Here is an 18562-nt window from a genome sequence, read left to right as displayed (position 1 = left end):
AAAGCTATGATGATACCATGAATCAGTCAAAAATAATGTGTAACGCTCCGGGTGATAGAGTTTCAGTTAGAAGGTGCTATTTTTCTCATATGAAACTGTGCTTATTATACGCCATTGAAAACTTGGCTAAACATATTTTCTTGGTATGCTAATGCTTTTTGCAAACCTTTTCTTGATTCTGCCATGTAATTTAAAAAGATTCAATTAAGGGAAGAAGATTTAACTAGCTTTGAATGAAATTTCTAGCAAAAACAGATTTTATATTTCAAAGCAGACAGTTGTTTTATTATTAGCTGTATTGGTTTACATTGGAAACAGAATGTTTGCCTCCATATATTCCTGCCTCTGACTGTGTCTCAAGCAAGAGACGAATGGCTATGGAGGTGTGTGTGTCGGGGGGGGGGGGAGAATATGAAGGAGACTTACACCTGTGATTGTGAAATAAATGTCTGAAACACTAAATATTCAATAAAGTAAAGTGTTAGAGTTTCTTCCCTAAAACCATAGTGGCTTCTATGTCTAGATGCAGTTACTATGAAGGTAGGCTAACATCTCTGAGCACTAGTTTACTTATCTCCAAAATGGAATAAAAATACCTGCTTATCAAGGCTGGAAAGACTGGGAGAATATCACAATGCAATCCTTGAACATGTGTGGAGCTTAATAAAGTGTTTATTAAGTCAATAATGTAACTTAGGTTGCCAGTGAATTCAACTTTTGGATATCTTCTAAGGAAATAATATAGTGACTAGGTAATCAAAGAGTTATGACTAAAATGTAATTACATTTTAGTCACACAATAAGTCAAACACATTAACCTTGATGAAACAAAGTTTGGAGCTGAGGTGATCAGACTATTGTGCATGAGATCTGAGCATGGGCACATATATCCAAGCACAAGAAGAAGTTTAGGACATTTTTCTATGTCTCAGAAAGATGATGACAAATTCTAGTTCACAAGTAAATTTATTGAGAACAACTGATTATGCTTGCTGACATATTATCCATTTTCTACAAGTGTTTAGACATCAACAAGGATACTGAATTTACCAGTACTGGGAATAATAACAGGTGGATACCTGGTGAACAATGCTTCTTCTTTTAGTTCTTGAATATAAGAGACAACATTAAAAAATATGGTAGAATAAATTTTCAATTAAGAAACTCAAATATAAGTTAAGAAACATGCTATAAACTGTTGGTTCTGGAGAACCATTAGGAAGCAAAATGTCAAAAATCCTGCCATTGTAAACCTTGCAATCTGAAGTTTATGTTGAAATAGGTGCAATTAAAGCTTTTAGAGAGATGAATCAAGTTGCTAATGTGCACATTCCTAATCAAGAATTTTGTTTAACGAATTACCTTAATGGCCAAGGGATTGGTATTTTTCCATCCTTAGTTATTGAATAAGCTTTGATATTGTATGCAAAATCCTGAAACACATTCTGCTATCAAGGCACACAACTGAATTTCTCCTTCCTGTTACCTCCTTTAGGACCTGCGTATGCTGATAATTGCTTAGAGTTACTGGTTCCTTCTCCTTCTCCCACAACGTTTTCTTTCTGTATTGCTTAAGGCATCTCCTGAACAAAATTCTATGCTTTGTTGACTGTTTGTCATGTAACCAGGACTAAGTAGAAAGAAGGAGAGTTAAATCTTGTCAGCCTTGGCATGACCACTCCCTTGCATAGTTCTTCAACTAATAAATAGCTACTAATAAACTAGTAAATATTAATAATAAATAATTGGTAGCTTTTACTAGTAAATTTATAGAGTCTGCTATTCTCAAAGTACATTCTTTGCTTAAGATTTATTTTACTTCTAATTATATGTCCCTTTGGATCTCTTCACAAGAGTGTAGATGCCTGGGGAGGCCAGAGGTGTCAGAGACCCCTGGAGCTGGAGTCAGAGGGAGCTGTGAGCCATCTGATGGATGTACTGGGAACTGAACTTGAGTGCTCTACAAGAGCAGTATGTGCTCTTGACCGCTGTACCATCTCTGCAGCACCACAAAGTCTATTCCTTTTTAAATTCTCCTTCATTTTTGATTGAAGTATAATTACATAATTTCCCTGTTTCCTCCCTCTAATCTTCCCCATGTACTGCCTCCTTGCTCTCTCTCTCTCAAATTCATGGTCTCTATTTCTCTAATTGTTGTTTTACACTCTCTCTCTCTCTCTCTCTCTCTCTCTCTCTCTCTCTCTTTCTCTCTCTCTCTCACACACACACACATACTCACACACATGTGTATAAATGTATATAAATTGTGTGTGTGTGTGTGTGTGTGTGTGTGTATAAATACAACCCACTCAGTCCATATAATGTTACTTGTATGCTTATGATTTGGGAACATATCCCTTTTACAGGATCAGCAGCAGCTCATAAATCTCAGTGACATTACAGAGTAGACTCAGTTTTCTCCTCTTACCAGATCACTGTGCAACTGAAGGAAGCTGTTTCCCTTGCTTGGCAGATGAGGAGACTGGAGATCTACGAGAGACTGTGAGTTTGTCAGAGAGTATGCGTGACTAAGAGTTGAATTTCACGATCAAATTTTCCCTAAAAATAAAGACTATGCTATCAGTGTGCCACTGAGGATCTGTTGAATGGATAGAGGGCCAATCATCTTTGACTATCTCAATCATTGGCGAAAGTCTATTGCTTTCTATCTCTTGGTGTAATTAGAAGAACATGACATTGATTATATGCAAATACTTTGCTGAAACCCAGGGTCTGCCTCTGAGAGTTTCTTGGTTGTCACAATGATGATTTAGCTGTCACAGGGAAGGGCAGCATGGTCATCCAGGCACTGTTCTCACTCATCTCCATTATGCCTAGAGGAGGTTTATCCATGCTTCTTCATGGTCTGATAAGGAAATAAGGGTTGGTGGATATTTAGTGAAAGTTGGGATAAAGTCAGTATCTGACGGCTCCAGCAACTGAATCCTGGTCAACTGACTCTCCAATAAGCTTTTTAATGTTATCTCCTGCTAATCCAGAGGCTGCAGGGAAAGAATGAATCTAGGATATAGTAAATGGCATGTAACACCCTCGGATCAATTCTTGTCACATATGCTAATTAATCAATAAGTAACACCCCTGAATACATGCTTCTTCTAGATTAATGTAAAAAGGTCCTAGATAGCTATTTTTTCAATGACTGTTTTTTTTCTAAAACATTGTAAGGAAGTTTGCTTGCAAAGGCAAGCTATTTCCTAGGCAATATACTCAACTCCTAAACGAACACTTACCTATGGAACCCTGGTGGCCCTCCGTCAGTTACCTCGTACTGTTAGGAGTGGACATTCTAAAAAAAAAAAAGCTTCAACAGAAATTAACAGCAACTCAATGATATAGCAGCATCTCCCACTGACAGTGGTGTTTTCTCTCTAAAGGGATGTGGGATTAATAGGTTGAAAATTCCCTTAATCTGGGGGAAAAAATGTGTCCCCACTCTATCATTTTTGTGTCCTCTTTCTCTGTGTACAAGTGCATTCTGACCGTTAAGCTTGGGTGGAAAGTTGAAAGACAGCTAACCAGCTACACCCAGCCAGAGCTCCCGGGTGGAGGAGCAAAGTTCTAGGGCTGAGCCGAGCGTTCCTTTCTCAGCGCCTGGCCATGCAGGCGCTCGCGGATACCTGCCCTGCCTGGCGCCACGTCTGAAGATTCGCCTCGGCGGAACAGTTGATTCTCCATCTGGTTACCAACCCACCCGAGCTTTCTTCTCCTCCATCACCACCTTCCTGCCTCCCCCCTCCTCCCCCTCCTTTCCGTCTTCCCTCTCCACCCCCGCCCCCAATCTCCTCCTCTTTTTCTCACTACAAGCGGTGGCTGATGCTGAAGCCGAGCGTCACTTCGGCTCCCACGGCAGACATGGCGACATTGACAGTGGTCCAGCCGCTTACTCTGGACAGAGGTAAGGGAGCGGCTGGTCCATCAGGCCACAGAGTCCGCACCGCTTCCCCCTCCGCCCTGCCCAGTCCCACTGGGACAGCAGGATGCACTCGGCCAGGGGCAGCTGGGCGAGAAGGATTAACCTAGGAGGCTTTCGCGCCCGGAGCAGGACACTTTCTAACCCTCTCTCCTCGCCTGGTTCCCGCCGCCCCTTCTCGCTGAGCTCTCCGGGGCGTGGATGTCTTGCCAGGGCTCCGATGCTCCAGCCGCGGGTCCCAGTCCTTTGCCGGGTCGCCTCCGGGGCCCCGGCTTTGTTGGAGAGGATGTGCGGGAACCGCTGAGCGCTGGTGACAGGAGGTTGGAGAGGGGGCAGAGAAAGCTCTCTCCCAGCCAGAGCAGCCAAGGGACCAGTGTGGGCAAGCCAGCTAACAACTGCCGGCCCTGGGGAAGCGGAGGGAGGAAGTTTGTCGCCCGCGCTGGAGACAGGGTCTGTGCAGCTGCGGTGACTGGGAGATCGCCCCGGGGCGGGAGGGCGCTCGGCAGGGTAGCTGGGTGCACCACGGCACGCCTGGGCTAAGAAGCCACTGAGCCAGGGCGCTGCCCTCCGGCGAAAGGGCAGAGAGGAACCCGGGCAGCTTAGCTGGCTAGGGGACGCTGCATCCCGGAGGCGAGCCGGCTTGGCTCTGAGCTTCCCGTCCGGAGCTGCGGCTTGGGTCGTGGTGCTCCCTCGCCTGCAGTTTCAGGGCGGTAGCAACTCCTGTCTCCTGCTCCAAACCAACCTTGTTCTTCACCAGCCTAGTGTACCTCCGTGCCTGGGCTGCAGACAACGCGGGGACAAAGCGCAGGCTGGGTAACAGTTTAACTTCTAGCCTGTGACCTGTGCGTCCTACTCTTTGGCTGCATAGGAAACAGCGTTTGCTACCTCCCCAAACCTTGCCAAACCTGGTTACCCGTTTCTCCTCTGGGCTCAGGCCTGCCCGGTGCACCCGAGTAGTACCTGACTGTGAGTGGGAGTTTCCTTTCTCCCTTCCCAGTCCAGGCACTAGGGCTCCAGATTCCCTGCTCTGTAGAGAGAGGGCACCTCTAGCTCCTGTCCGCTGCGGCGGGGCTTAGGACCCAGGGCAGCCATTTGAAAATGCTGTGCTCAAAAGAAAATGATTTAGTCCTTGTCCCTCTAAATTTTCTCTTTCTGGAGAATTAAACTAGAGGGCCCAGCAAGGCAAAAAGAGCATCCTGCTGCGGAGCACAGTGGCAAAGCTGGTAAACTCTGTTTGCGGTTCTTAATTTGGAGGCATCTCTGGTGACTATAACTCAATCTGTTGGTGTCAGAACAGATATTATGCGGTGCCCATAGCAACCTTAGTTGGGGTAAGAGTTGAAAAATAATTGATTTTTATGTTGGGGAAATGTTCATTTACAGGCTTGCAAATTAATAACAGCAAAGAGCTCAGAAACCCGTCGTATAATCTATGATTTTCCCCCCAATATCATCCGTACTAAGCAGGATAAATCCATTGTTGGTAAGTGCCAAACAGATGGCATGCTATTAAAAACGATGGGTTTCCCAAGTATTTCTGTTTTAATGTGATGAGCTCTTATATTGTCCCATTACTAAATTACAGTCATTAACCATCCCAAGTTTAACTATGTTAAACATCCCAAGTTCTAACTCTGTTAGAAGCAAACACTCCAAAAAGACCACATACTGAAGCAAGTTTATATCCCACTACTACTATTACTGATACAATAATCTTACTTTGAAGGGGTTATCTTAGCCCTTAGGTGTCCCAGTCGGTTTTTTAGAGGAGGTATTACACAGACGATTTAAAGTGGATTCTTGTTTATATTCAGATGGTACCTGTGCTGTGATTAGAGCCGTACAGTAGCCCCGGAAGCAAAGTTAAGTTAACTATGTGAATATCTGAATGAATGAACCATCTATCCTTACTGGCTTTATCCTTACTGGCTTTAACTGTTTGGTGAGTGGGAAGACTATCAATTAAGTGTCTTCTCTCTACTTCATTGCGATAGTACCTTAATACGATCAATTAGGTATTTTTACTATTAGACTGATGGAATATGGGATTCTAACCTTTGTCCTTGAAAAGGGCTTCACTCGGTTGGTCATTAGGGATTTGGGGCTGATGATTGCAATACTATGCAGTTTTCTCCTAACTTAGGTTTCAGTGTTTGGTCCCCTACTGGAGACTAGATCACACCAAGCTCTGGGGTAGCATTTGATATACTCTAAACTTGCCCACCCAAAGGCTTTTGGCCCTGTCAAAGCCTTTATAACTGGTTTTTACTTTTGTCCCCCCAATGGGTGGAGCTCCTTGAGGGATGAGGCCATTTCTGAATCCGTCCTTGAACTCCTTATAGTCCCTGACTTGTGGTAGACATCTACAACTAATGTAGATTCATGTTAGTGAACTAAAACCTGAAGTAAATCAAGAGCTGTTGATGATAGGGATTTCAGACCAAACGGAGACACAATCCATGAGGTCATAGCACTACAGAGCTAGCAAGGTTGGTAGTGCACCCAGAGCGAAGTTGTTAGGAACCTTTCCTCTGTTCCCTTGGTGGATTTCCATCAGCCACAGCTACTTACCAAGGCTTTGCCTTTGTTTTTTGTTTGTTTGTTTGTTTGTTTGTTTGTTTGTTTGTTTGTTTCAAGACAGGGTTTCTCTGTGTAGTCCTGGCTCTCCTGAAACTTTCTTTGTAGACCAGACTGGCCTTGAACTCAGAGATCTACTTGCCCTAGCCTCCCAAGGGCTGGGATTAAAGATCTGAAGGATTGCAGCTGGTGGGCAACCAGAAAGAAGGAGATAAGCATCTTGTCAGGGGCAACCAAGTGCATCTCGGCAAATCAGAAAACACATCCTGTGATTTTAGGGCTCCCGGTTCATTTCTAGTGTTTGCATTTACACAAATATAAACCACAAAAGAAATGAAAATTTATATTAAGGCTATGCTACCTCTAAATGGGAGATTTAATTCTTGCTTAGTGTCCTTTGGCAGCACATATACAAACATACATACATACATGCATACATACATACATAACGTATGCATGTATATATATACACACACATAGAGAACCTTCAGGAAAAGTTTTTAAGGAAACGAATCAAAGCTACAAGGGTTTAAATTAAGGTTTACTCTTCTGAAATTCAAATGCAGTAACTGAAAGTAAGACTCTTAGAAGTCACACTCATCTTGGTTTTTGTCTGGGAAGTAAGACTTTAAGATCCAGGCTGGCCCAAAAGGATGGTCAGGGTGAATTGGGGGCTTTCACATCTCTGTGTATAACCAAAGATTATTTTCTAACTGCACCAAGACATTGGACTAGTCAGCATTGCAGACCTTGGGGGTGGCTACAAACAGAGTAGATTCCTGTTTACTGTTTCTTAATAGTCTTCACTTCCTCACTGAGGCCCCTACTGAAAGTCACACTTTATGTGGGATCAGTGTACTGAGAAGTCAGACAAATGACAATTCTAATTTCTGTCATAAGTAACGGCCACTAGGGAAAGTTTTTTTTTTTTTTAAGCCATACAAATGACTCATTCATCCATTTATTCAATACACATTTATCACCTGTTGCAAACTAGATGCTTATGGGAATACAGGATAAAAGGTTTTCTGCCTCTAGGAATCTTAAGTCTGCTAGGGGAGACAAATGGTAAGAGACTGGTTTTCTAAAAATTATTGAGTGTCAACCTTATCCCAAACACTGCTCTAAGCACCACGGTAGTGCCCATTGAGCAAAATGGGTAAAATCTAATGGTGTTTGCATGCTAGTGAGAGAGATACCATGAATACATTTATACAAGTATGAGGCTGATGGAGTTGAAATAAACTGACCAGATGACAAGGGACCACTGCTATAAATATATTTGTCAAGGAAAGACCCCTTGCGATTGTGACATTTGAGAAGAGCACTGGAAAAATGGAGGAAACAAGCTTTGTCGATAACTGGGGATAAAGAGGCTCAGGAGGAAGAAAGCAAGCCTCCTAGCACATCACAGCAGCTACTGTGAAAAAGCAGGAAAAAGAGGAGCCCTAGCCAAGGGTATTTGAAGATGGGTAGCCAGGGGCTCAGATAATGTGTCCCATGTTAGAGTACCCAAGAATGTGAAAATTCTCTGAGAAAACAATCAGAGGAGAGATGATGGAGGTGAGAGCTACTTGGTTGCTGTTGATCGAAGAGGAATCACAAAGTAAGGAAAATGTTCAGTTGCTCTTCATATATTATGTTAATATGATCTTTAGAAAAAGCAGTCATAGTGAAGGAAGTATATATAACAGCAGTTCCAGATTTACTACTTGATTACCATCCAGTTAATACACTGAGAAGCAAAAAAAAAAAAAAGAGTTAAAAATTAAAACTACCAGAAAAAATAATTATACCAGAACGAAACATCTTGGGTTAGAAATTTGGTTGTGTAGGCCAAATAAATGCACAGATCAGCTTTATACCAGGTTTTGTTGTCAGACTAAAATATCATATATGATAATTTGATTTTCAAAGATGCACTAAACACTAGCTTTCATGGTGCTGTGTGTAAATCTATATTTTGAATCCGAGTGGTCTTAATATGGGATGTCTAGTTTGGGGGTTAGACAAAAGTATATATAGTTTACCCTGTGGCCAAGTGAAGATTCTGATAAGGAGATGAACACGAAATTTATCTCTTCCCAGCTTCTAAATATTCTCACACCCTCTTCTTATTTTCAGAGATTGGCTTGGCCAGATTTTAATCTCTAAAACTAGGAATGACCTTCAACTAAACTCAGGGCAACAAAGCAGAGTTTAGCCCATGATACTCAATACTGTCATCTTTATAGAAAACAGAAATGCTTTGCCGTATTAAACACTGAGTCCTTCCAGACAGTTTCTGAGGGTACAGTAGCTTCAACTCTCCTTCAAGTCCAATTTCAAGGTCAGAAAGGATAATATGAAAAAGTCCCTTTAAATTTTCACCTTTGTGTAACTTTTCCCCTCAAATTAAAACCAAATGGCTTTTAAAAAATTGTGGCCTACAATGTGATAATATAAAACCTATTGTAGAAAAATGAGTAACTTAATTTTTCTATGGGTCTAGAGAGATAACTCTGTGATTAAGAGCAAGTGCTGCTCCCAGAACCCAAATTTGGTCCCCTGAACCCATGTCAGTGGCTCACAACCACCTGTAACATCAGCTCCAGGGGATCCAGTGCCTCTAGCTTTCTTGGGCACTTACACTCGTGAGGACATAGTCCCACACAGGAAAAAATATATGCGTAATTGAAAATAGAGTAACTATTTTAAAATAAAATTCTAGGAGTTAATTAAAATTACACAATTTACAAATCTTTGGTGTTTGGTGACATGATCAATGGCTTCTAACCTATTTGAGTATGTCGATAAGGTAAATTGTTACAATTGCCATTCATCTAACTTTTCTGTGTTTCAACTTCAGTTTGGACAAGCTACAAAAATAGAAATGGAAACTGCTATTTCTTGGCTTCTTTTAATCATAATTTAAATTATTGATTAAACTAGTCTTAAGTACATTTCTTCATTTAAAAAGATCAAACTTTTGTCCTTTAAAGTTTCTACTGGGAAACCAAGAAGTTTTATATTGTGGATTTCAATTTTATGGGGGAAAATAACATGAGAACAAATATTGAATGTCAATGAGAATCCCACGGTGCCACAGTCTTCATAACATTTGTGATATATTAACATTTTCTCTTTCCTTTTCACTTTTCAAGGCTTACAGAGCCTATTACTTTATGTATCTTCCAATTCAAGCCCTGGGCAGCCTATAGATTTTCTAATCAACTGCATTCACCAGTTTTTATAAAATCTGTATTCAGCTGAAAATTGCTTTTGCTCACAGTCCAAAGAGGGCCATTCCTTCTCTTGCACCTCAGTTTTCTGTTTTTGTTTTTATTTGGGAGGATTTTTTTTTTTAATGGCAGAAAGAAAAGACAGGGAAGAAGAAAAATAAACATGATAATTTTAACTACTGTTTCAAAATTGCATGCCTGATGATCTTGATAGAAAAAAATAGAAAGTTAAGAATATGTTGTATCTTATCCTAAAGCCACACCAACATCAGCAGCCTGATATATTTCAGCTCACGAACATTAAATGGTTGCTTACTTTAAGAAAATATTTTCTGGAGGCACCAATAAACATTTTACAAACATTTTACTATTTTTGTTGAATGTCTTTTTTGGTGTGGTCCTGCCATTCATGAAATCAATGTTTTTACTTGGTGGCGTATTTTCATGGATCACTATAGGCTCCTAGCCATATAGTAGAGCATAAGGAATATTTGCTGAGTAATATGAACCTAAAATAAAGCACAAGCAGTGACTGCTTTAGGTTATATCTTGGTTGGCATGTGTGTGTGTGTGTGTGTGTGTGTGTGTGTGTGTGTGTGTGTGTGTGTGTGTTTCTGTCTATCTGTCTGTAGCCCAGCAACTGATTGGAAACAATAAGAGGCCCTGTTGTTGATATTCATAATTTCACCTCCATTTTCTGCATTGATCCTACTGTTTTAGTTGGTGACTGAACCAAACCTGTAGTCACATAACAGGACCATGAAGGCTTTTTTAATGTGAAGAGGGGACCGCAGAATCATCTGCCCCCACCCCAGTACACAAAAATGAGCTACTCTGTGATTTTATTTTTCACTACCAATTAATAAATGATAGAACTCTGACGTGATAAACAGGTCAAGATAGATTTATTTTGAAAGCACTCTCTGTTGACAAAAACATCTTTAAAAGTCACACCGATCCCACCAATTCATTATCTCTTCTAATCAATGGGGTCGAGAAGTTTGTAAGATGGAGTTTTGCTAAGTAATGTGCTAGCTGCATTTGAAGACTTGCCTAGTGAAAGCAAGTATGCCTAAAACCACTTAAAAGCAGCCACGTGGGATGGAAATTTCTTTTGAAGCTGTACTCAGACATCTGTCTGTGTTGCACAGTAAGCACAGGGCTCCTGGTTTCAACTAATCACCACGTCTAGAAACACTGGAGCAATTTCAAGTCCACCTGGTTCTGTTCTTTTTGTTTGCTTGCTCAGTGTTGTCATGGGAACATTAATTCTGCATAAGATCTTCAAGCAGAGAATTACCATCACCCAAAAAGGAATGGATTAATGGAAGTCACAGAATGTTCATAAGACTTAAAACCCCAGGTTATATGGCAGAGAAGTAAGCATCAAGTGACAGCTGGATCTATTCAACAGCAATGGAATACTTGAAGACTATGACTGAGAGACTACTGAAAATGATATTGAGGTAAAATAGAGAATAGTAGGTTAAACATGAAGCATGACCTTGAGAAAATGCATAAAGATGATTTAGGGAATGACAGACTAAACTATCTGGTGGTGTCTCTTAGCAGAATATAATATAAGGCACATTATTAGAATAATAAAATATGGACCATTAGAAACGAAGGTGGGGATTCTGCAGCAGGTACATGGGTCGATGAGAATGGATTGGATAAATTTCTTAGGCACAGCACAGCTGTGTTCTGCACTCAGGATGCTATTAGCTGTGCAAGAGGCCTTGTTGATAACATGGAGCTACTTGAAGTGGGCTTCTAGTGGTTGAATGCTACTCTAAGAATGAATGGGTCTCAGTCCTCCGCATCGTTACTGAGATTCCAGCTGAGTGCCCTGAATTATATTTTAATCAAATGTATTGGTGGCATACAGCTTGGGAAAATAAGAAATAATTGGGCCAACAATATCAGTATTCTAAGATTGTACCTAGCTAAAATGGCAGGTTACAGTGAAGCAGATAAAATTCAATGGAAGGAAATGTAGCTTTCATTCATTACATGGAATCAAGTCAGAATGTGATTAGATTCACATTGATGGCATTGGTATAGGACTGGGACAATCTAATTCAAGAGTAGTTGATTTGGAAAATATTGATCATTTTATTTAATAAAGTCAAAACAAGCTACATGAGTAAATCATCAAAATATTAAAAATCAATCTCTTTAAAATTAAATGTAAAACTTGTACCAATACTGTAATAAAACACTAGTATTCTATAATCCATGGAGGATTATTTTAAGAATTAGTAAAAATTTTCAAATTTAGGCATCACTCTTTGTTGGCATGTTCCTCATGCTAGTGATGATTTAGAGCATAATGAAAACTATCACAGTCACAGAAAAGTTACTCAACTGATATATGACTAGTAGCAGCAGACCTAAATCCATTTGCCACATAGACAGTTTAGTATTTAGAATCTCAAACTGTAAAGGCCTACTTAAAACTCACCATCCTCATCATGGTATTAACTAGAAGCATGAGTTAAATATCTAGATTCCCTCTTGGAAGGAAGTACTACCCTACTCAGCTGTGAAACACAGAGTTCCTAGGAAGGAGGATGGTTCAACATTAGGAACTACTTTGCTGTAATGTTTTACATACTTAATAAAATGTCAGCTTAATATGTGATTTAAGCCCTGTAAGAAGGGCTTCTCTTCAACATGATAAAGATTAGCTATCAAATGCAATGTTGAATGCTTCATTTAAAGGTGTAGCTGAAGTTTTTCTGGTCCTGCCTGGCCCACGGGTGTCAGGACAAATATCTCTCACCCACCAATCCCGCAGCCACTCAGACCCAAGTAAACACACAGATGCTTATATTATTTAAACTGTTTGGCCTAATGGCTCCAGTTTCTTGCTATCTAGTTCTTATATCTTAAATTAACCCATTTCTATAAATCTATATCATGCCATGTGGCTCGTGGCTTACTGGTACTTTACATCTCGCTTGTCATGGCAGTAGCTAGCAGCGTCTCCTCACTCAGCCCTCCTGTTCCCAGAATTCTCCTCTCTCTATATCCCGCCTATACTTCCTGCCTGGCTACTGGCCAATCAGCACTTTATTTATTAACCAATCAGAGCAACACATTCACAGCATATAGAACATCCCACAGCATAAAGCTGAAACATAGAACAGTATATTTAAGCCCAAGAACAATACAAAAGATTTAACCAATGCTATAAGATAAAAGCAAGCAAAAAATATGAAGAAGGAGCTATCAAAATTACCTGTTTTCAGAGTATTCGGTTATCAATTGCAAAACTGTTAGAAGGCATAACTGAATTTCCCAGAGACAATCACTAATGCCACAAATCAGTGCTCACATATCCAAATAGTACTTAAATCGTAATCTCAAATCCAAATGACAAGTTTTAAAAGTCAATGAAAAGGAAAAATACAATAACAAAATACAATAAAAAGGCAGGAATAGAAAAATGATAAATTTTGACGGCCCACCATGTGACACACCTGCTATATATTTGAGAAAAGGGGATAAAGAGGGGAGAAGATGGACAAGGTCTCTCGATGGTGTGCACACTTCCCAGTTAGGGTAGAACCAAAACATTTAAACAGGTGAGAACACAATGTGACTCTGGAGAATAGTAATGACGGAGAAGAAAACACTGAGAGAGTGAACGAGACTTATACAGTGAGTTCTGAAAGGCTATATGAGGATGTGGCATCCGAGAAGAAGCAGGCACTGTGCAAAATGGAAGAAGTGAGTGCAAAGATGACCATTTTGATGAGTAAAAGCAAGGGAAAGAAGAAGTCAGAGCATAGTAAAAGAAGGGGGTAGATGAGAAAGGATGCAGAGTGGGAGGTAGCAATACCTGCTTTAAGGACTCAAGGAGAAGATGGAGAGCAAATGCTGTGTTCAATGTAAACAGGCATCGCAATACTATTTTCCTTCAGCCACTGTGGTTTTCTCCATCATTTCAAGGGTACCATCTTCTTTAGGAAGCAATGTGATGCTTTAAAATATACTGGCCAGAGAAGTCCTGCATACATTTTATATCCTTGCTTTTCTGCTTACTAACACTACAGTGTTCACAGAAGTTGCTTCACTGTTTTGAGTTTCAGTTTTCTAATCTGAAAAGTTGCAAATTGTAAAACTAATAGCAAAGATATATATATTTGTTGGTTTTAATATTCCAATATGTATAAAATACTCAGACCAGGTCTGACACATAGTAAACACTCAATAGCCATCATCATTTCTTCCCTGAGCCCTGGATGCCATGTGATCCCAACATCCAGACAGGGCAAGGATGGAGAATGCTTCCTTTATCATCATACATGAAGAGGCTTGAACTACACTTAGTTGTGGATTCAAAAGTTGGAGAGAGTTATTGGAAACACTTAGAGATCCAAACGAAATGTTTCCTATATATGCAACTTATTGTCTACATACACTTTCCCTAAATTGTTCATTTCTTGATAGGTCATCAATGATCTTTAAAAACTCCATTAGGACACCAATAAGAGGTGATTGAAAATGTTGCTTTATATAGCTCTCATCCTAAACGTACATGCTTTTAACATTTTTTGTGCATATGATAAATGTATGTGCATGTGTAGCTGAGCTCACATGTGCCCTAATGCTGGTATGGAGGTAAGAGGATGATCTCAGGTGTCAGCCTTTACCTTCCACCTATTGTTGATGCTACTTCCTCTATTGCTGCTGCTACTGTTTATCAGTCTGTATTACAGGCTATCTGGGCCCCAATCTTCTGGGGGATTCTCCTGTCTCTGTCTCCCATCTCAACATAGGAGTACTGTTCACATAGCTTTCTAATATCTACCATTGTATATATTGGGGCATCATAGTAATACCAAAATATGTTCCCCAATATTTACTAAATGAGTTATTATTTTGGCTTACATAGCCTCAAGCAAGCAAATGAGGAGAGGACACAGGGGGCAGGTTTTTATTAAACAGAAATATTCCAAAATTTGTTCGCTTTGAAATTAGAATTGGTGCCTTATAAAACTATTGAGCATTGAGCATCGTGTTCATGCACATTATACAGGGAAAAGATAATTAACAAACGTTATTTTTTTCCAAAACAGACTTATATATTCAATAATGGCTTAGGATGTGCTCAGTGGTGTGATTCTAAATATAAGTTAGCCATACACAGGTATTTTAAAAATGTACTAAGAAAATGAGAAGAAAAGCTAAAAAGTGATTTTGGCTCCCCCTTTTTTAAAAAAAATTATTTAGTTTTAAAGGAACTTATGATTCTCAAAAGCAAATGTGGTATCTGAAGGAAGGAGGTCTGGATCCAGATGGCTGAGTCTCAGTTCAGTCTCTCCCTTTACAGTCACAGGCTGTATATAACCTCCACCTCACTATGCTTATAATCTTTGCGTGCTGGTTGGGTTTTGTTAATCGATACAAGCTAGAATTTCCTGGGACGAGGGTCACTCAGCTGAAGAATTGTTGTCTCTAGATTGGACTGTTGGCCAGTCTGGGGTCATTTTCTTAATTGACAATTGATGTGGGAGAGCTCAGACCACTTATGTACAATGCCACTTGTAGGTAAGCAATCTTGGATTATATTATCAGAAGGCAAGGTGAGATTTGGCTTGGAAGAGACACAATTTGGGTACAGGCATGAGTTCTTTAGTGTAACTAGAGCAAGGAAACTATTTTAAAATGTAAGCTGTTGTTTGCTTTTGTATTTTTAAGCAGACCAAGTGAACAGCTTAGATTCTGTGAAACAAAGAAAAATCTTTGTAAAATTAAAAAGGAAGAAATAAAGGAAGGGAGGAAGGAAGGAAGGAAGGAAGGAAGGAGGGAGGGAGGGAGGGAAGGAGGGAAGGAAGGAAGAAGGGAAGGAAGGAAGGAAAGAAGGATAGAAGAAAGGAAGGAAAGAAGAATAGAAGGAAGGAAGAAAGAGATAGAAAGGTGAGCAAACCATGAAGAGCAAGCCAGTAGCCAGTGTTCCTCCAGTGTCTCTGCTTCAGTTCCTGCCTCTAGGTTCCTTTCCTTGACATGAACTATATAAGCTGTAACATGGAATAATCCTTTCCTCCCCAAGTTGCTTTTGGGTCATGGTGTTTATCACAGAAGTAGAAAACTGGAGCACTATGCATCCTTGGTGTATTTTTGTTGCAATCCTATTTGTTTTCCTTGTAAAGTGGACAATAATGAGACTTCCTATCATGAAGCTATGGTAAACGTTAGCTGAGAAGACATACACAAACAGGTTATACATGCAAGTATACCTGTAAGTGATACATGCAAGTGCTCAAACATGACCACCCCTATAGGAAATGCTCAACAGGGAGGGGTATTCCCCATCTCTTCCTCTTATGGTCATGCTTACCTCCCCAGTGCAGTAAGTACAAAGGCTTGAGATTTAGATAGTTATGCATTTGCCCTACCGCCCTGCTGCTTACTGAGCACAGGGGCTTGGAGTGGTGCTTAATTTCTGCATGCTGTATGTGTCTTGTGTCCTTTTATAAAAACAGTGACACCAGTCATACATGTCATTGGTTCTCTTTCCCTTCACTTAGCCATTCAGGAAAAAGCAAAGGAAAGCCTGCCCTCTGACAGTTGCCAAATCAAGAGTTCAGTATAGCAGTTGAGGGAGAAGAGACACTTGGCAGATAACTTATGAGGACGCAGTTTAGAGTCATATGGCATAGTTCATACACATGATCACTGATGGCATGCCAGGCATTATTCTTAGCTCTGTACATATTTCATTTCAGTCCATCATTAAAACAAACCTGTGAAATAAGTGTAAGTGTTATTTTGAAGAGTCAGGAATTGAGTCACAAAGAGTATTTTAGCTTAGGTGGATTGATTCTTAACCCCTTGGGTTTAATGGCTATGCAACACTGTCAAGAACAAGTTCATAGTCCCCGTAATGTAGCACACACCAAGGAACATGAACTTGCAAGGAAAAAAATGGAGGCAGCAATGGTTGCCAAGGCTTCAAAGGAAGGCAGGTCAGAGGAACACAGGAGAGCATAAAGCAGCCACAGAGGAAAAAGAGAACAGAGATTTTTCTCTTCCCTTACAAAAGTGTATCTATTACGCTGCTAGGAAAGATTGATTTGGATCATGTATTTTAAAATCGTAACATCAATGATTGAAAATAGCTGGTGGTTAATACATGGTTGTGTCCATTGTTTACAGTGGTTATTCTTCAGTTGAAGAAGAATCTATCAAGAGCATTATCAGAATATGCCGGCAATATCATGTCTTTTTCCTAGCCTGTGCCAATGGAGCAAGAGACAGTGACCGACCTTCAGATGACCTTTCAGTTATCTTTAGTGAGCAAACAAAACTTTGTATTTTGGAATTTTGACAGGTAATAGGGCCCCCAATTCTCTTTCCCCTGCAGCCATTGCCTCTCAGCAGGAAAAGGAAAAGGGGTTTAGGGATATATCATGACCTGAATTGCATGCTCAAGAAGAAAATTGTAGTTTCTATTTTTCCCAGCTTCAAGAGCAGTTCTGGGCATCTTGAGGTGCATAAATGTACCCTGCTTATCCATCCTAACTGAAATATATGCTCTGGGGTTGTAGTATGGATTTCTTTGGCCCAAGTATTGTAGTCCATCAGTTAGTGTGGAAGAGGTATTCTACCTAAGAAAAGTTTAAAGGGATCTGAAGTGTTGCTTTTCTTGTGTAGTTTCCTTTGGCTGCTTGCGTTGGTTTTTCTGAGACAGGGTCTTATTCTGTAGGCCAGACTTGCCTGACCTTCACTGTATACAACAGACTGGCTTCAAACTAGCAGCAACCAGTCCTTCTGCTTCTGCTTCTGGAGTGCCGAGATCACCTGCATAACCTGCCACACCCAACTGTCCTTTAAGCTAAATGTCTTCATTAACCATTTCCTACAACACTTGTGAGATTAACATAGTTTTCTTCTGCACATGACATATATTTTCTAACAAGTGGAATTTGACTAAGTGAATGGTGGAACATAACGTAAAAGAGACAGCAAAGCTGGCTATATAACACTGATGGAATGTTGACAGTTATCTTGAAAGGTCAGGGGGAAGTTCTGCATTTCTCCAGTTTCGACATATTTTAGTGAGTTGAGGTTGACAGACAAATGCTCTGGATGAATGCTGCATTCTGTGGCCACTCAGATATCAGTTTCTTCTACTGTCAGGCATCCAAATACTGCCAGTTAGGCATACTACAGATTGCTACCACTGGGGAGATGCTGCAGTGACAGACTCTTATCGAACAAATGGTTTTGGTTCCTTAAAATGTGTGTGTTGAAGTTGTGTTCTCCAATGTGAAAGTGCTCGTGGTTGGGATGATTTGGTTTAGATTATGTCAGAATGGTGGGGATCCTATTATTGGACTACTGTGTTCATAACAAGAAAAAAACTCCTCGGGATCTCTCTGCCCACCTCTTCTCCTTCCTTCCTTTTCCCTTCCTTTCTTTCTTCCTTCCTTCCTTTCTTCCTTTTTCCTTTCTTCCTTTTTCCTTCCTTCCTTCCTTTTTCCTTCCTTCTTTCCTTCCTTTTTCCTTCCTTCTTTCCTTCCTTTTTCCTTCCTTCCTTCCTCTTTCCTTCCTTCCTTTTTCTTTCCTTCCTTCCTTTTTCCTTCCTTCTTTCCTTCCTTTTTCCTTCCTTCCTTCCTTCCTTCCTTCCTTCCTTCCTTCCTTCCTTCCTTCCTTCCTTCCTTCCTTCCTCCCTCCCTCCCTTCTTTCCTTCCTTGTCTCCCTTCCTTTCCTCTCTTTTTCTTCTGCAGTTTGGTTACAGCTCCCTCTGCTTCACCTTCTCTTTATCCTCCACCTCTCCCTCCATTTTTCCTCCTTCTTAACTCGCCTCCCTTAGACTCCT

The 18562-nt window shown here is 40.5% G+C and overlaps 1 protein-coding gene across 2 annotated transcripts in view; it reads left to right on the top strand.

Annotated features, from left to right (window-relative positions):
• The first annotated feature begins 3349 nt into the window (after window positions 1-3349).
• Window positions 3350-18562, top strand: part of Lin7a (lin-7 homolog A, crumbs cell polarity complex component) — a 142841-nt gene continuing 127628 nt past the window's right edge. Inside the window, exon 1 of one of the 2 annotated variants that reach the window (XM_028873025.2) lies at window positions 3350-3916. In XM_028873025.2, coding sequence (XP_028728858.1) covers window positions 3835-3916 — 82 coding nt within the window. In that variant the 5' untranslated portion in view covers window positions 3350-3834. The other variant, XM_028873026.2, reaches the window with a different exon arrangement.

This window comes from Peromyscus leucopus, chromosome 18, assembly GCF_004664715.2.
Source record: "Peromyscus leucopus breed LL Stock chromosome 18, UCI_PerLeu_2.1, whole genome shotgun sequence".
In the NCBI taxonomy this organism is placed as follows: domain Eukaryota; kingdom Metazoa; phylum Chordata; class Mammalia; order Rodentia; family Cricetidae; genus Peromyscus; species Peromyscus leucopus.
Note: the sequence above shows the minus strand (reverse complement) of the source record. Positions and strands in the feature narration are given on the sequence as shown.